Raw genomic sequence first — 18,550 nt, 5'->3', positions numbered from 1 at the left:
GGGCTTTTAACACATTTCCATTTAAAATCCTGGCAGTTGAATGGTCTAAATTTCAGATTGCAATTAGAATTCTTATCAATTTTAGATTTGCCAATGATGCTATCTTATCTCCATCATATATTCTAAAATTCTCTACTTTTCCCAGTGTTAAAGACTTTTTTCTCCTTCCTTCTTTGTGTGGGTATCTATATTTTCAAAGAGTTGATATACAACTAAAGAATCTATAAATTACAATCATTTTTTATCTCTAGTTCAACCTAGTTATAGGAAAAAATTGGTATAATGTTATGTGTTTGTGCTTCCCATTGGCTAAACAGAGTACGCAATATATTACAACAGATGAAAAGCTTTGCCTCTTGAGGGCAATGATTCATCTTAAAGAACCACACACTGTAGGAAGAAAAAGGTGTTTGCAAAGTTTTATTTTAAAGGATCAAAAATAAATATTGCACATACACATGAGAAAAAAATCTATTGATATTTACGTTCTTCAACGCACCCTTTCAGTACATGGCACCTTTATCTTCTTTATTTAGAAAATAAACTGTTATTGGTCCATAACTGGTGTGCACAGTCTCTGTGACTCTAGCAAATAACCAGGAGCCAAGTCCATATAATAAAGTTGGAATACCTAGAAAACAAACGAATATGTTATTTGTGAAATAAACATTAATGATGTACTCATATTTGTCATGGTATAAATCACACAGCACTCTTTAGCAACATCAAGAAATTATAAAGCTGTAAAAATATGAGTAAACACTGACTCTACCTAAGAGGTTAATTTCATCTATGATTGTGAAATCTAGAGATTTTTAAAACTATAGATAAGGTTGGTGTAAACTACTTCAAGTACTTTACAAACATTAATTCATTACTTCTGAGTAATTACGAAGTAATTCTATAGTCTTTTCACAAATAAGCAAACAGAGCACATTCATTTATTTAGTTGTAGAGGCTCTTCATTATTGGCCTTGAGCATAAATTACTAGATCATCTTATTGTGCTATAAGTTGGACAGTAATACTGATGGCTAAAATAATTTTTGTACAATTTAAAAGAAACTAGGTCAAAAAGCTGTCTTCAAAATCAAAGGCAAAACCTAATTCTAAGGAAGATTTTGGTATAACAACAAGCATGAGAAAGAAATAATCCCATTCATAGTTTTACAACTGATTTGAAAACCTTGTTTCAACCTACTTGAAATAGGTTAAGAGTAGACTCCAAGAATATATTTCTCCTTGGAATATTTCCATGTGTGATAAGCTGCCATTTGTGATTCATGGAACTAAACATATACAAGTCACTGGTTGCATTAAGCCCTCACAGGCACGTGAGAGTAAGCTGGGGAAAAGAAAAAAAACTTTCACAATTCCTATTTTTTGTAAGGCACTTATCTGAAATCAATGACTATTAATAACAGTAAAAACATATGTATAAAACCACACACACATGAAATCACTAAAAATATTGTATGCTTTGCACAAATATTAACTTTACTGTTCCCGTGTATGAGTGGAACATACATAGGCCGGAAATGGACAGAAAATGTCAATTTAAAAGAAGAGTTGTAATTTGGAAAATCACTTTCTTTCTAGTTACTAGGGAAATCAACACATGTTCAGAACTAATCATATTGCTAAATTTTTTTCTTATTTTTTTCTGCAAGAGTTTTTTTTGTATTAGTTCACTGGACTACTTTGTGCTTATTTCCTGAAGCTGCATTCCAGCCACTGTAATGCCAAAGATTAATCAGGGGAAGCATCACTAGTTGGCAATGAGAAAAGGCAAAAAATCCCATTCAGACTGGCACCTCTCTATTTTTAGGAGTATACTGGGTCACAGTTTTTTACACTCACAGGGTTTCCTGGAACTCCTGTGAAACCTTTCACAGCATACTGCCTTCTTTGCCTTGTGAATACCTCCCAGGAAATCTCTGAAAGCCTCAAAGGAATGTCACAAAAACTAGCATCATAAAGCTATTTATTAATCATTCAACCAAAAAAAAAAAAAAAAGGCAAGTGGGGGTGTAGTATGGGGGAATGGACAAGAGAACAAGAGGAAGACAGGAAGAAGTAAGTGAAGAATAAGACAGGTAGAAGTGAGTGAAGAGGGAGCAGTTGAAATAAAAAATAAACTTTAATATATGTTATCACAACTTCAAAAGGTGAAAATCAAAGGAGTGAGAGAAAAACAGGTTCTAGAAATAATTACTAATTTTCCAAATATATTGATAGTAAAATAAACAAAATATGACTTTTAAACCAATGATAAGGACATTCGTTAAGAAATAGCTGGTGACACTGAAAATTTTGTTTGTTTTTACAGTATTTATCAGTTTCCTGTAAAATATTTATATTTTTAAAAAATCACACAAATGGTCAATATTTTTTCAGCTAAAATGGAGGACTGACTAAGGATTACTAATAACTACATTAGCTCTTACTAAGAAACAACTAGGAACTGTTAATGCTGTTTGACAGGGGGTTGAGATGTGATATGGGAGTCAGAAATTCTCTATTTTTTTTTATCCTGCAGTCTACTTATTTAATGTAGTCAGGCTAACACACTAAATGTGAAGATTAGCCACATACATAATTAACACAGTTAAAAATGCCATAATTTTCTTTATAGCACATGTTATAAAATCTATAAGGCTTGATGAAAAATCAAATTTTTTCTAGAATGTCTGAAACATAACATCAAAATGAATGTGAAACCCAGTTCTTTGCATAATAATTCATTTTGAGTCAGCTGAACAGTAGGTAAACCACTGTCAAATTAAGCACTTAAAAAAAATTAGAACTTTGTAGCAAGTCTCCAATTACCCATTCATTCCAATGGTAAGTTGATTTTCTTAAATCTCAATCTACTTCCCAGCAGGATACCCAGACTGATACACCATCAGTAAAATGTCGCTTCCATTGAAAGGAAGGCAGGCGAGAAAGGGAACAAATGGGTAAAAGACAAATCTTTATTATTTACAAAATTGAAAAATGAATTACTTTGATAATTACTAATTTGAAAGGGAAGAGGAGGACTAAAATCCTAAGTATTTTTAAATAGAATACGTACTTGATGATCCAGAGGCACAATAGCAGAACACAAAATAAGAAAGAATCCTATTTATCTAATTCCCTCCCCTAAGACAATAATACAAAATAAACATTACCAAACTGGTGAATAAAAAATCCAGAAAAAAATATTTTATTAGTATAAGCCAATTTGTATTAAAGCAAATACCTGAGCAGAAAGTTTTCCTTTCAGTTTAATATAAAATTCTTATTCTCTTTAAACAGAATTTTTAGAATTTTAAAGAGGTCATAAAGACCATTAAAACACTATTCAGCTTTCTCTTCCACACACATTAAAAAAAACTACAGCTGTTGTTTCTTTCCTGAAAAGATTTTACTACTTTCACTACTTTTCTATGTGAGAACGTTCTAGGCATCCTATTTTCTTTGGATTTCTTTCTACCTAAAAAGATTAAGCCCTAATCAGTAAGGTGTTCTTACATGGTGAAAACTGTTTTAAAAAAAGGCACTGGGTACATAGCTTACCAACAACTCTCCAGTTATGCTTTTCCTAACCTATTAAAGTGTATTAACTGTACATTTGGGAAGAATGACTTTTTTCTGTTTCTGAAGATGCTATTCAATAAAACAAACGTATTCTTCCTGAATCTAGTCATCACTCTAGTCTCTCCAAATAATTTTGGATTGAATTTTCTAAATCACTACTCTTCAACTTCTTTACATCAACTTCAAAATTAGCGGGCATGCTCTATATAGTTCATCAGCCAAATAATAAAGCATATTTTAAAAGATTACACATCGCTAAACAGTCTTCTCCTTAACGGGATGAACTCAGGACAGTTCGAGTGGAGCAATGGCTCCAGAACCCTATGATTTACATATGTGAGTAATTATAAGCAAAAATACACCTAATGTATTTAAATTTCAGAAACTGTCAAGACTATATAGTAAAAGTGTGGCCGCGTGTTCAGCTTTAATTCTGGCTCAAAAAACTGGTTGGGTAATGTAAGTTAGCTTGCACAGCTAAATTCTGAATTGCTGAAATATGGATTAATTTGATTATCAGTTATTAATAGGTTCAAACATCCTGAGGCCTACTTTTCATTTACCTATAAAACATGAAAGATGCACCCATGTCGATGTTCACGCCTCTTCTGTCATTAACCAAAAGATAATAAACATTCAGCAAGAGTAAATACTCTGACTTAGAATATTCCCATGAAAACATACCAGTATTAAGGAGGCAATCTTTTAAATATCTTTTAGGCCTATTATCTGAAGAAGCCAATACCACCGATGAAAACCTTCAGTGGTTTTAGTAAAACGAACTTGGTGGGACTTCATGTAAAGAGAACAAAGAAACTTAAAAAAGTAGTTCCAGATTTTATACTCTGCACGCACCCACAAAATGATGTTCATGAGAATGAATCCTGCCATATAATCAGGCATTTTATAAAAACTTCAGAGTCATTTTCAGCGCCCTACACCCTCCTTCCTACTGCCCAGTGGAAGGCGCCTTCTAATTAACGAGTTGCTGGAAGTAAGAATAAAATGCCCTCTCACCAGGAGCGGATGTAGAGGGGTCCGACTGTACAGGCCTGTCCATAAGCCCCACTTTCCGGGGGACCATCCAGGAGCAACAACTTAGCTCTGACAAGCAGCTGCTGGGAGGGGAGTACAGAAGGCCAGGACCAGGGTCAGTCCTGCAAGGCTGCAGAGTGGGTGGGACGCGGAGGCAGAGTCTGGGACACGCCCCAGCACGGGGCGAAGCGTGGCGAGCGCGTGCGCCCGGGCGAGCCTGCGCGGGGCCGCGGCAGGGTCACCTCGCGCCAGCGCGCTCCGATCTCGGGACCGGGTCGCGGCCTCGGAGGCAGAACGTCTGTCAGCTTGCTTTGCAAACAGTGGGGCCGTCGGCGGCGGGACGTGTTCCCCCGGCCCTGGGCCACTCACCGAGGTTGACGACCTTGAGCGCAGTGAAGAACCGGTCCTGCCCGGCCAAGTCCTGCCAGGGAGCCTTGGAGCAGTGGTACTTGATGAAGGGGAAGCAGCCGGTGCGCAGGACGTGGTAGTTGGCGCCCTGCACGGGCCAGTTGAAGTGCGAGAGGCCGAACTGGTCGTTCCGGACGGCGCTGTAGGGCACGCAAAAGGAGGTCCAGTGAGGCAGGCGCCGCTGCAGCAGGTGCCGCGTCAGCACCTCCGAGGCTCGGGGCTTCGGGCGGGAGGCGGCGCCCGCGGCCCAGGGCCGCCACAGCAGCAGACGAAGCACAACCTCGTGGGCCTTCCGTAGGGCCTCCATGACCGGCCTCGCCCGCGTCCCCGCCCCTCGGCCGCCTTACGGGCGCGCGCCCCTGGGGGCGGGGCCAAAGGCGCGCGCGCGCCCGCCCCCCGGGGCTGGTAGCGTGACGCCCTACGGGCGCCGCGCGAGTGCGCGAGAGCCCCCGAGGCGCGGCGGCGCGTGCGCACAAAGGTCCCGCGGCTTCCTGGGGAGAGAGTGGAGCGGCCAGGAGGGCCGGCGCAGTGAGCTCGCTGAGGTAGTTAAATCGTCACCAAAGACCTCATAAAGTGGTTAATAACCCTAGGGAGGGGGTGAGGGGGGATTCGTGAGTTTTATTAGTTCAGGTATGAGGAAAATTAAGCTTTAAAACAATTAAATAACTTTACCCAGTGGAGTGGAAGAACTCAAGCCCTAGTCTCTCTTCCAAGTTGTGGACTGAAGAAATCCTTCATTGGTGGTGCTGAGGAAACAATTGAAGAAGTTGTCCTGTGGGAAGTGAGTTAAAAGCCAAGTCCCGAGATTTGCATTGGCGGAGAAGGCAATGGCAAGCCACTCCAGTACTCTTGCCTGAAAAATCCCATGGATGGAGGAGCCTGGTAGGCTGCAGTCCGTGGGGTCGCTAAGGGTCGGACACGACTGAGCGACTTCACTTTCACTTTTCACTTTCACACATTGGAGAAGGAAATGGCAACCCACCCCAGTGTTCTTGCCTGGAGAATCCCAGGGACGGGGGAGCCTGGTGGGCTTCCGTCTATGGGGTCACACAGAGTCGGACACGACTGAAGTGACTTAGCAGCAGCAGCAGCAGTAAAGCCGGGGAGCACTTTTCAACTTTCGTGTTTTAAAAAAACTTTAGTGTTTTTTAAAATAAGCCCCAGATATTTCAACAGGAAAGAAAATTGTTTTTTTGAAAGCCTTAAATCTCTCCGTGCAGTGTGCACCACCATCGCCCTCAGAGCCTGGAAAACGGCCAGACCAGGAGTCTTTTAGTTTTAAGCCCTAATAATCTTGTCGCCCATTATCGAACCTCTTTCAGTTCAGTTCAGTCGCTCAGTCCTGTCCGACTCTTTGCGGCCCCGTGAATCATAGCACGCCAGGCCTCCCTGTCCATCACCAACTCCCGGAGTTCACTCAAACCCGTGTCCATCGAGTCGGTGATGCCATCCAACCATCTCATCCTCTGTCGTCCCTTTCTCCTGCCCTCAATCTTTCCCAACATCAGGGACTTTTCAAATGAGTCAGCTTTTCCCATTAGGTGGCCAAAGTATTGGAGTTTTAGCTTCAACATCAGTCCTTCCAACGAACACTCAGGACTGATCTCCTTTAGGATGGACTGGTTGGATCTCCTTGCAGTCCAAGGGACTCTCAAGAGTCTTCTCTAACACGACAGTTCAAAAGCAACAATTCTTTGACGCTCAGCTTTCTTTATAGTCCAACTCTCACATCCATACATGACCACTGGAAAAACCATAGCCTTGACTAGATGGACCTTTGTTGGCAAAGTAATGTCTCTGCTTTTTAATATGCTCTCTAGGTTGGTCATAATTTTCCAAGTAGTAACCATCTTTTAATTTCATTGCTGCTAACCTCTTTTCAGTTCAGTTCAGTCGCTCAGTCGTGTCCGATTCTGTGCGACCCCATGAATCACAGCACGTCAGGCCTCCCTGTCCATCACCAACTCCCGGAGTTCTTTAGGAAAACTCTTTCTCAAGTTTTGCAGCTTTTTAGGGTAAGAACTTGTATACATCTGTTTTCTAGAGAAGCATTTCCTCTTACATGTCTTAAATTCATGTTTGGAAAAAAAGCATACATAAATGTGTCTGGAAAGTGCTGGATGTAAATGAGATAATTATGTGTAAGCACCATATAACCACTGCTGTTAATATTGTTGCTGAAAACTCAAGGGGAGTGGAGGATAGTGTGGCGACTGTTATATTCTCCAGTTTTTATTGATTCCTTCAACAAACAGTGATTGAGCACCCATAACCATGTACCAAATCTTGTAGGATAAGTAATTTCAGGGGCCTTTTAGTCACGCAAATAATTTAAACCTTACCTTTATAAGATTCCCTGTTAGATAAAAGTTTTTAAAAGATTTTATGGGGAGGCACGATATAGTTAGATTTGCACAGAAATGGTTGGAAGACGAGAATCTGGGAAGTTATTCAGTACTATGATTTCAAATAACTTTTTTTATAATGGGTTTATATTTAACATTTTAAAATTCAGTACCATGATTTTTAACACTTTTTACATAATGGGTTTATATTTAATATAGTACTTCTCACCATGGAGATGTTGCTCAGTTCATATAGAGATATTTTTGTCTTTGTTAAACATTAAATCTCTTCTCCATTTCAATGTTAAATACATTGAATATGTTCTCTAAACTTTTTCCCCACAAAAGATAAGTTTTAATTTTTAACCAACTGTATTTAATAGCTAGGTACAATATTAACTTTGGAGGTAACAAAAATTCAATAAAAATAATGGAGAAAAGACTCCTTAGTGATACAGGAGGTACTAATTATAACTGAGCAGTAACAGTTTCCTAGGATTTTGAGCAAGAGTTTCCTTCTTCCTATTGAGAATTCTGAAACTATGAAATATTACTTACTCAGATTTCAGCCATCTCACTTCTTTGGCCTTCTTTCTAACTAGCAAATGTAAACTATAGATGATGTGTTTCAGTACATTATTTGTTGTGAAGAAAACATTTTGTTTTCCATTTAACACAATATTATAAATTTGTTCAGTATACCAGTTGTTCAGATATATCAATTTTTCCATTATATCGGTTTGTGCAGTCAATAACCAAAAATATGAAACTACCCAGTTTACTCTTTCTTGGGAACTTTCAGACACCAAAGCTCAATAGCACAAAGGTTTTCAGGGCAAGGCTTGATTCAGGAGGCCCTTTAAAGTCCCATCTGTCCAGTTCTTCTTCATGCATATACACACCCCACAAACAAGCACAGATCCCTGTAATGCTGAGAACCACACCTGACGAGAGAGCTGTTGTATCTCTAGTTTCTACTGCTTTTACAATAGGCAGCACCAAAGGCAATGAAAAGATGACTGGGAAAAGTTGTGTTGAAACTGATATCGGATGTGGAGATCTTGAGGTGACTGGTTCTTGAAGGCCGAAGCTTACAAAGACAGTGGTATTTGTTTAATTCTAACTTCCTTCCAGGAGCTCCATGTGGCAGTGCCTTCAAGGCAGTAACCATTACAGGAATTCAAATTAAATTTTTAAAAGATGGAGTTCTTTTTGAAACAAAATCTGTCAGAACCCCAACCTATAAAGTAGATGAAAACTTGTGTTTTATTACTAAACATTTATTAAGTGCAAAATTTTAATATTAAAGGTAAATTTAAAAAATGAGACTGGTTTGTTGTTGTCTTGGGTTTTTACTTTGTTTGTTTTGCTTTTAGCAGAAAAGGAATTTATTGGAAGGCAGTTGGATAGCTAAAATAATAAATAGGAAGTCTGCAGAACCAAGCTTATAAATGAGAAGGAATCAAGGGAGACTGGCTGGCAGAGACATAGGTAAGACCAACGGGAATTAGTATGGTTGGGATGCCATGGCTGGCCCACTGCCAGTGGACTCTTGACCCTGCTGTTTTATGCTCAAAATTTTTTCAAGTTGAGGGCTATGGACAACAGTTGCAGTTATAGTAGACTGAGGATAGTTTATTTTTTTCTTCTTCTTTTTAAAAAATAACAGTTTATTTCTTACTCGTTTGTTTTGGTTGTTTACTATCAAGAAAATCCTGATCTCTTGGGAGAAGTAGGTATAAGTAAGAGTGGTTTTTAAGTGATTCACCTTGAAATCTTGGGCATGTGCTTCAACTAAAGATGACAACTGGAGATGAATTTTGAGAACTATGCTGAAATGGCTTAACTTCACATTAATGCATGGGGAGTTTGTAATATGTTAAAAAAATGTGACATCTCCCTTTTGACAGTATAAGAATCTATTTAAAAAAATAAAATTTGAATCAAACATTTGGGGAACCTCTTACTTCAGTCTGAGAAATCCTATGTTCTGTAGTATATAAAGTAAAAACCACCGATAAAGAGAACCGGAAATTTACATAGGTAGCACTGCATTGTCTCATGGAGGCTTGTAAAACAGCTAGGGAACTGAAGGATTTATGTTGGAAGACACTCTCCTGGAAAAACCTCATCAGTGGTAAAGGTTTCTCTGATCCAAGGCTCTTTGATTATCTCTCTTTCTATTCTAAGATAGGAAGTTCATCCAAAGATTTCTGATAGATGGTGTACCACACCTAGGTTTTCAAGAGTATTTTAATGAAATATTGCCCCAACCTAAAGATACAGAGCTGAAGAACATGACATCTACATATCTTTTCTAACTTTATATAGTACTCCTTCCATAATTGAAATAAGATAATCTCTCAAAAAACTACAATTCAGAGCAGATGCTTGATTTTCTTTTCTGTTCTAATTCTTCATAGCAATGAATTTTCAGTTCTAATTCTTCAAGTGCCCTCAAAGGGACTTAGAAGTTGTTATTAAAAAACCTAAGTCAGTGTTTAAAAAAATTGCTTAGTATCCAGTAATTAAGTGCATTAAATGCACAAATATTTAGTTTTCCACATAGTATGGAGAGATGACCTATCCCTTAGACAGAACCCCAGAAAAATATCTATAAATAGTGCTACCTTGTACAGCTTTTAACATGTGCATGGGTGTATCATACTGCTCCTAGAAAGAAGGGATTTTGTTTTGTTTTGTTTTAAAGACACTTATGACATTGCAAATGTTCAGAACATGTTAAAAATAAGTTCTACAAAGTTGATAGTTTGGAATATATTAAAATTAAGAATTTCTGTTCATTAAAAGTCATTATTGAGAGAGTAAATAAAAAGGCAATTAAAAGAGTGAGAGAAGTATTTGCATTACATATATCTGACAAAACATTTGGTATCTAGAACAAATCATAAAAAGACAATCTAATAGAAAGGTGGCCAAAATATTTAATGGACCCTTCCCAAAGAGGAACATCTAGATGTTCAATAATGTGAAAAGGGCTTAGTTTCTCTAATCATATGAAAAATGGAACTATTAATAAAATGTATGTTACCTTATATATTGCACACCCACTGGAGTGGGCTAAGGTAGAAAAGATAGAAAGTACTGAGGATATGTAGCAGTCAGAACTTTTATACATGGTTGGCAACCACTTTGGAAAGTTTTTTGGCAGTTTATTAATTAAAGTTAAATAAATGCATGCCTTATGACCCAGCCATACCACTCCTAGGTAGTGTGCTCAGGCTGCCATAACAAAATACCACAGATGAGATTTAGCCAACAACAAATTTATTTCTCACAGTTCTGGGGACTGGAAAGTCCAGGATCAGGTGCCAGCCAGTTGGGTTCCCTGAGAGTTCTCCTCTTGGCTTATGTTTCCCTCTTCCCATGGTAGGCAGAGCTACTCTGTGTCTGACTCTTTTCCAGTTAGGGTACCAGGCCTATTATAGGGTCACACCTTTATGACTTCACCTAACTTTTATCCCCTCTTCACACGTGAGGACTTATCTCCAAATACTATCACATTGGATATTAGGGCTTAAATGTTTTCAAAACTGTTTATGGGGTCACAAACAATCCATGGCAATTCCCAACAGAATTTGTGTACATATGTTCTTCAAAAGACAGGTACTAGAATATTCATAGCAGCACTATTTATATTTGTAGTACTCAACCAGGAAAGTACTCAAATTCGTGTCAGTAGTAGAGCAGATAACAAATTATGGCACATTCACACGATTGGCTACTACACAGCAACAAGAGTCATCTACAGTCACATGTGGTGCACATGAATCTCACAAACATAGGGAATAGTGAAATAAGTCAGGTGTCAAAGTATTAACTATTTTATTTCATTTCTATGATGTCTAAAAACTGGCCTAAACTCATCTGTTCTGTTAGAAGACAGAGTAGCGATCCCTACTGGTGGGCAGAGACAGTTACTAGGAGGAGTACGAGGTGACTTCTGAAGGACTGGAATTATTCTGTCTTTTAAAAAACATTCTTTGATTTTTACAGTTCTTTTTTTTAAACAATTTTTTAAGAGTGGTTTTAGACTCACTACAAAATTAAGAGGAAGGTACAGATCTTTCTCATAAATTCCCTGTGCCTCACATGCGTAGCCTTCCGCATTGTTAGCATCCCCCACCAGAGTAAATGGGCTTCCCTGTTAGCTCAGTTGGTAAAGAATCTGCCTGCAATGTAGGGTACCTGGGTTTTATCCCTGGGTTGGGAAGCTCCCCTAGAGAAGGAAATGGCAACCCACTCCAATATTCTTGCCTAGAGAATCCCATGGACAGAGGAGCCTGGCGGGCTACAGTTCATGGGATTGCAAGAATTGGACACGACTTATTGACTAAACTACCACCACCAGCAACAGAGTAATAGATTTGTTATAGTTGATGAACCTATGGATTATTCTCTTTCTTGATCTGATTCTTGTTAAATGGGTATATTCAGTTTGTGAACTACTAAACACATATGATGTGTGCCCTTTTCTGCATATATGTTATACTTCAATAAAAAGCTTGAAGACAATGAGTTCTGTAGTATATAATATTATCTATTAATATGCCCTATTAGTACTTATTAACAAATATGTACAGAAACCATATATAGTGAACATGAGCCAAGTGTGACGTAGTACATATGTAGAATCTTTATATTGTTTTTACCACCATACTGTGAGATCCTGATCACTATATTTCTGTGTGTGTGTGCGCTCATAATGTGATTTAAAAGAAAGTAGGGTAGGCATGTAGATTTTAATTCACTACTATTCTCAGAAGGAGAATTAAAAGCAAGATATTAAGTGCATATGTTAACATGTTGGTAAAAGATGAAGGAATTCCTTAAAAGGGATAGAAATATTTCCAATTAGAATTTCATTTACAGTTTCCAGTTTGAAGCTTTAGGACTTTTTGTATAAGAAAAGGAGGACCGTGGAATTGCTGCTGCCCCAGTTCATATTCCAGCATGTTGTGGAATTTAAAAACATACTCCAAAGAGCCACCGTCCTGAGTCTCCAAGAACCAAATTTGCCTAACAGTTCAGTGCCCTCTAAGCCAAGCTCAGCACCAGAGGAAGTGCATGAGATCTCTCTACAACAGGAAGGATGCTCATTCGTTTTTTCCATTTCTGTCAGTGGCAAGCGGTGCTTGAGCCTCCATTCCTATATGGTTGTGTCTTCCTGGGAAGGACAATATACATTGGTTTTATGCAAAATCATTCTCTTGGAGGTACTGAGTTATGGCCGGAGTCATTAGGAAAGGAAAGAACTGCTATATTTTTTCTAGATCTTTTTGAGTCCTTCTGTGGAATTGATTGATGTTCTGAAAGCCTTCAAGGAGTTGGCTGGCAGCTGGGGCTGCTGTTACAGAGAGTGACAAGAATTACTCTGGTCAGACATTTTATTGTGAACAAAGTGGGTACAGGGATCTCTTCCAAAAGTATCTGTGTCTAAGCTACTTTCAAGTTCTTCCTGCCTCCTCCACCCCACTGGAATATAAACTTTATAAGGCCAGAGGGTTTTGTGTATTTTGTTAACCATTGTGACCCCAGAACCTAGAAACTTGGCATATGGTAGGCACTCTTATTCGTTGAATAAGTTGGGGGGGGGGCTTTGAAAGTGGGTAAAATGAATACAATTAGTCTGTTTGAAGGACGTTGGAGAAAGGAAATCATAGTATTCAGGGTCAGTGGTTTTAATTTTAATTTTGGTATTTGGAGAAATTAAGCTGCAGACTAGGAAAGAAACTTATCTAACATCATACATGAGAAACATGAATCAAAATTCTGGTCTCTCAGCTTTCAGTAAGCTTCTCATTAGGAAACATTTCTATGCTATTCTCCTGTCCTATGGATGATAGAATCCAGTAGCAAGGAGACATATGTGTGACTTTTTGAAACCAAGTATGATTTATGCTGGCAGATAACACAGTCCACTTTATGGGCATGTTTTCAGTGTTACAATCTTTATAATATGTAGTCAGTGTTTGGGGAAGCATTTGAAAACATGACCCAGTAAATTCACTTTGTCATAAAACCCATATTAGTCTCAGCTTCGTAAAGTGAGCCTCGTCCTACTAACAGATTTATTCACGAATAGCATAGAGCATTTTTGTAGTAGAAATCAGATTTTCATATCAAATTCCTAAGATATTTTGGCTTTATTGCTGATCTTCAACCGACAGTGACTCTTAGCACTTTAGCTGTGAGTCTTTATGCCCCCTCTCCAGACTCACTGTCAAGTAGTTAATGATCTATAAACAAATACTGAGATGCCCTGAGGGGGCTCTCCATTTAAAGGGACCTTGAATCATTTTATCATAGAAATACAGTAGTCTACCCACTGATTTATGATTTGTCAGTTTAGGTTTTGGAAGTGGCATTCCACTGGTATTTTCAGATGGGACAGGTTTTTAATTTACTGTTGTTGCTTAAGTCACTAAGTCGTGTCTGACTCTTTTGTGACCCCATAGAATGTAGCCCTTCAGGCTCCTCTCTCTGTGATTTTCCGGGCAAGAATACTGGGGTGGGTCACCATTTCCCTCTCCAGGGAATCTGCCCAACCCAGGGACTGATTCCAGGTCTCCTGCATTGGCCAGAGGATTCTTTACCACTGAGACGAGACACCTGGTAAGCCCTTTAATTTACTGTATGCATGTGCTCAGTTGCTCTGTCAGGTCCAACTCTTTGCAGCCCCATGGATTGTAGCCACCAGGCTCCCCTGTTCATGGAATTTTCCAGGCAAGAATACTGGAGTTCTACAGCATTAAATTTTATCAGTTTTTCCCTTCAGGAAAACTTAAAAAATGTGAATCTACGTTTTCAGTTTCCATTATATGAAATACCTTTTGATTTGTGTATGCATACTTGTGCATATTTCATTTTTTTAAGCTAAAAGTGGCTTCGGAGGGCCATAATGTCAGTGTAATAATACTTAGCCAGTTACTGAGTATTTATTTCATGCTAAGTAGTTTCCAACTGGGCTTCTCCGGTAGCATGGTGGTAAGGAATCCACCTGTCAATGCAGGGGACACTCAGGTTTGACCCCCTGGGTCAGGAAGATTCCTCTGGAGAAGAGAATGGCAACCCACTCCAGAAATTCTTGCCTGGAGAATTCCAAGGACAGAGAAGCCTGGCAGACTACAGTCCATGGGGTTTCAAAGAGTCGGACATTATTGAGCAACTGAGCATGCATTGAAGTTTCTACTTATTGTTTCATTGAAACAACATTCCAAATCAGGGTTTCATTTTCCTCATCTTCAAACTGAAGAAATAGAGTGTCCAAAGTTAGAGGTTACAATAAGCTGTTCCAGTCACAGGGCAGGCAGGTAGCAGAGCTGGGACCCGAACCTACATTGATAGAATTCAAAACCTCATGTTTGACTTTAATTAAAAAGAATCATCTGATGCTAGACTCAGATGTAAAAGTTACTAACACACTTTAGATGTTATACAATTTGTAAGTAAACAGGAAATAGCATTATAGACCCAAAATATGGCCTGTCTATACCCAGGAGTCTGTCTGACTCAAAAGGAAATTTGAAGGCACACATTATGATCCTCAAGAAAAAAAAAGAATTATTTTTCATAATGGAATCACTTGCAGAATTTTTTGTTAAACAACTATTTCTATGCATATCGCAGTACTTTTGAAATATCTTTAAATTTGAAAGGCATGCAATAAGGCGTTTGCCTACCATAAGCAAAGATCCCAACTCTAAGCAAGTTATCAAGCTCTAACACTTGGATTTTATTAGGGGAACCTGGGTAGAGAATATGTAAGAATTCTTTGGACTGCTTTTACAACTTTTCTGTAATTTTAAAATTTTATTCACATTAAAAAGTTTGGTTTTTACAAACTTAGTTTTTAATGGAGAGAGCATCTGGCCATAGTTTGGACAGGTATGAATAACGCTGCTGCTGTGAGTCATAGGCACATTTAGTCCAAGCTAGCACTTCAGTGAACCACAACTGTAGCTCAGCTCTTTCTTTTTATTCCTTCTTGTTGTTTCTAATAAAGCAAGATGTTAAAACTAACTACATGCTCTATTAATTATATGAAGGTGAACTTGAGTCATATTTGTTACTGAAGATGATTAATAATTACCAGTTCTGCACACGTTTCTGGTGCATTTCAGTAAATAAACGGGGTACATTGTTGGGTAGTAATTGATTAATTAGCACATTTATCCTACACAGCTCAGTGGTCTAAGGATGCTGAGTTTGAGATATTGCTCATAATTATAACAAGAAACAGATCTGTTCCATTTCTCAGTTTATTCTTCTGTATGCTGAGATTTTTTTTCTAAATCGAATGTTTAATGGTTCAAAACCTTATAGGTTTTATTTAGATAAATCAACTCATGAAAAATTGCTAGTCATAATCTCAGAATCTTGTTTTCATGTGAACTAGGGTGAAAACTTTTACAAGGCTAATTTTAACATTAGATCTTGCTGTTAAACTGGATCAAATACTGTAAATATAGGGCACTTTCCCACTATGCAGGAAATGCTCATTGAGCACCTATGCACAACAGGGACACTGGAATCTCATTTGCTTCCCAACCACATCAAATAAGCTCAGGATTGCAAGTGTCATCGGGTTGGCACTTTGCAGCACTGAGCAAATATACGGAGTAATCTTCAGAGAAGTATAACAGCATGTGTTGGTCACCGTTGTAGCTGTGGAGCAATTTGGTTTTTTTTTTCCTAATTTGTTGACCCAGCATGTAGTTGAGAGAGCTTTGGACAGGGAGTCAGGAGACCTGGGTTCTACTTTACCTGTATTCTATCTTAAAGAAACTTTGAGATACTCCATTACTCCCTTCTCTAAGCATGGATCACTCATCTGGAAAATGAAGGCTTCAACCAGGGATGATGATGTAAAGTGAGGAGCCCAGGTTGCAGAGATAGATAGACCTAGGTTTGAATCTGGACTCCCTATTACTGTTCTTTTTTTTTTATGACCTTAGGGAAATTATGTAACCTTTCTGAGTTTCTGCTCTATTTGCTTGAGTTTATTGCAAGGACCAAATGGTATATGAAAATAGATTGTGAACTATAAAGTACCATGTGACTATAAGGCATTGTTAATATTACTTATAACTATTTTAACTGGTTGAGAGTAACATGATGTGTATTGGAAGGATGCGCTGAAATGCCCATGTGCTTGATGGTCTAACAATAGAGAATTAGTAACATCCTTAAGCCATTATTAGAATGGCATTGGGTAAGAATTTTTGGTGACTCAGATGGTAAAGAATCTGCTTGCAATGTGGGAGACCTAGGTTCGATCCCTGGGTCGGGAAGATCCCATGGAGAAGGAAATGGCAACCCAGTCCAGTATTCTTGCTTGGAGAATTTCATGGGCAGGGGTGCCTGGTGGGCTACAGTCTGTGCACTCACAAAGAGTCAGACATGACTGAGCGACTAACACACACTAAGAATTTCTGATGTGTCATCGTAATTTATTGCTAAGTGAAAAACACAGTCTGCATATATCTCTGATATATATATATATATGTCTGATATAACCTATTTTAAAAATTACATACAAAGATAAAAGACTGTGTAATAGGAACTTGATGCTGTGCAGTGCTTAGTTGTGTCTGACTCTTTGTGACTACATGGACTGTAGCCCACTAGGCTCCTCTGTCCATGAAGATTCTCCAGGCAAGAATACCAGAGAGGGTTTCCATGCCCTCCTCCAGGAGATCTTCCCAACTCAGGGATCCAACCCAGGTCTCCCACATTGCAGGCAGATTCTTTACCAACTGGAGCCACCAGGGAAGCCCAAGAATACTGGAGTCATAACCTATCCCTTCTCCAGGGGATCTTCCTGACCCACGAATCAAACCAAGGTCTCCTACGTTGCAGGTGGCTTCTTTACCAGCTGAGCTACCAGGGAAGCCCTAGGAACTCAATATGTATGTGATAAAAGATTAAGTTATGTGTGTATATATCAATGGGCTTCCCTGGTGGCTCATACAGTAGAAGAATCTGCCTGCAATGCAGGAGATCTGAGTTCAATCCCTGGGTTGGGAAAATCCCCTGGAGAAGGGATTGGCTACCCATTCCAGTATTCTTGCCTGGAAAATTCCATGGACAGAGGAGCCTGGTGGACTGTAGTACGTGAGGTTGCAAAGAGTCAGACACAGTCAAGCAATCAACACTTTCACTTTTCATGTATATATCAACATATATAAATTGAGCAGCTCTTTCTACTGATAGGTACTGTTCTAGAAGCTGGGCTGTATCTTTATACTTACAGTCCTTTGGGTGAGACAGATAATTTAAAAATAGGCAAATCTTTTATTAAATATATTGTTCTTCGAAAAAAATAAAGGAGAGAAGGAGATCCAACCAGTCCATTCTAGAGGAGCTCAATCCTGGGTGCTCATTGGAAGGACTGATGCTGAAACTGAAACTCCAATACTTTGGCCACCTCATGCGATGAGTTGACTCACTGGAAAAGACTCTGATGCTGGGAAGGATTGGGGGCGGGAGGAGACGGGGACGACAGAGAATGAGATGGCTGGATGGCATCACCGACTTGATGGACATGAGTTTGAGTGAACTCCGGGAGTTGGTGATGGACAGGGAGGCCTGGCGTGCTATGATTCATGGGGTCGCAGAGAGTCGGACACGACTGAGCGACTGAACTGAACTGAACTGAAGGTGATAGAGAGTAAGGGAGTACTAATTAGGAAGGGTGGTCAGGAAGGTCTCCTCTGGTCTAGTGACAGGTGAGCAGAGACTGAATGCAGTGAGTGAAGCCCCAGAAATTTCTGGGAAAAGAGAGTGTCAGGCAGAAGAAATGGGAAAAAGAGCGGCCCAGGTAGGAGTAACAGCACATGCACACCAAATCTTTAACAGTTGCTAATCTCCAGGTGGTGAAATAATTGTCGATTTTTAAATTTCTTCCCTGTTCTTTTCTGTTTTTCAAAAGGTGTTCTGTGTTTGTTTTTTTTACTTCTTTTTTGAAGAAGCTATGTGATCCTATTTGATTGTTTTATCCTGAGTAAATGTTTCTGTAATTAGAAAAAATATAGGTATATTGAAAGACAAATCTTATGAAAAATGCTCATAGGTAGTTTTAAAAGCTTACATCATCTATAAGTTTTGGTCTTCATGGTTTTAGTGCCAAGAATCTATGAGTTGGTAGTAGAATGAAGG

The 18,550-nt window shown here is 39.0% G+C and overlaps 1 protein-coding gene across 3 annotated transcripts; it reads right to left on the bottom strand.

Moving 5' to 3' along the window:
• Positions 1–390: 390 nt before the first annotated feature.
• C9H15orf61 (chromosome 9 C15orf61 homolog) lies at positions 391–5,382 on the bottom strand. Of its 3 annotated transcripts, none has more exons than XM_055436972.2 (2): positions 4,986–5,381; positions 391–631 (listed from the first exon to the last, which is right to left on the bottom strand). In XM_055436972.2, the coding sequence occupies exons 1-2, from the start codon at positions 5,329–5,331 to the stop codon at positions 504–506; spliced, it is 474 nt and encodes a 157-aa protein (XP_055292947.1). In that variant the 5' UTR covers positions 5,332–5,381; the 3' UTR covers positions 391–503. The 3 variants fall into 3 exon arrangements, 1 of the variants encoding a protein (XP_055292947.1); XR_008687319.2 differs by having other exon boundaries at positions 496–631; positions 4,599–5,382; XR_016038274.1 differs by lacking the exon at positions 391–631 and adding an exon at positions 1,204–1,344 and having other exon boundaries at positions 4,599–5,382.
• Positions 5,383–18,550: the final 13,168 nt, after the last annotated feature.

Source organism: Moschus berezovskii, chromosome 9 (genome assembly GCF_049115385.1).
Source record: "Moschus berezovskii isolate FMDL1 chromosome 9, NW_MosBer_1.0, whole genome shotgun sequence".
In the NCBI taxonomy this organism is placed as follows: Eukaryota; Metazoa; Chordata; class Mammalia; order Artiodactyla; family Moschidae; genus Moschus; species Moschus berezovskii.
Note: the sequence above shows the minus strand (reverse complement) of the source record. Positions and strands in the feature narration are given on the sequence as shown.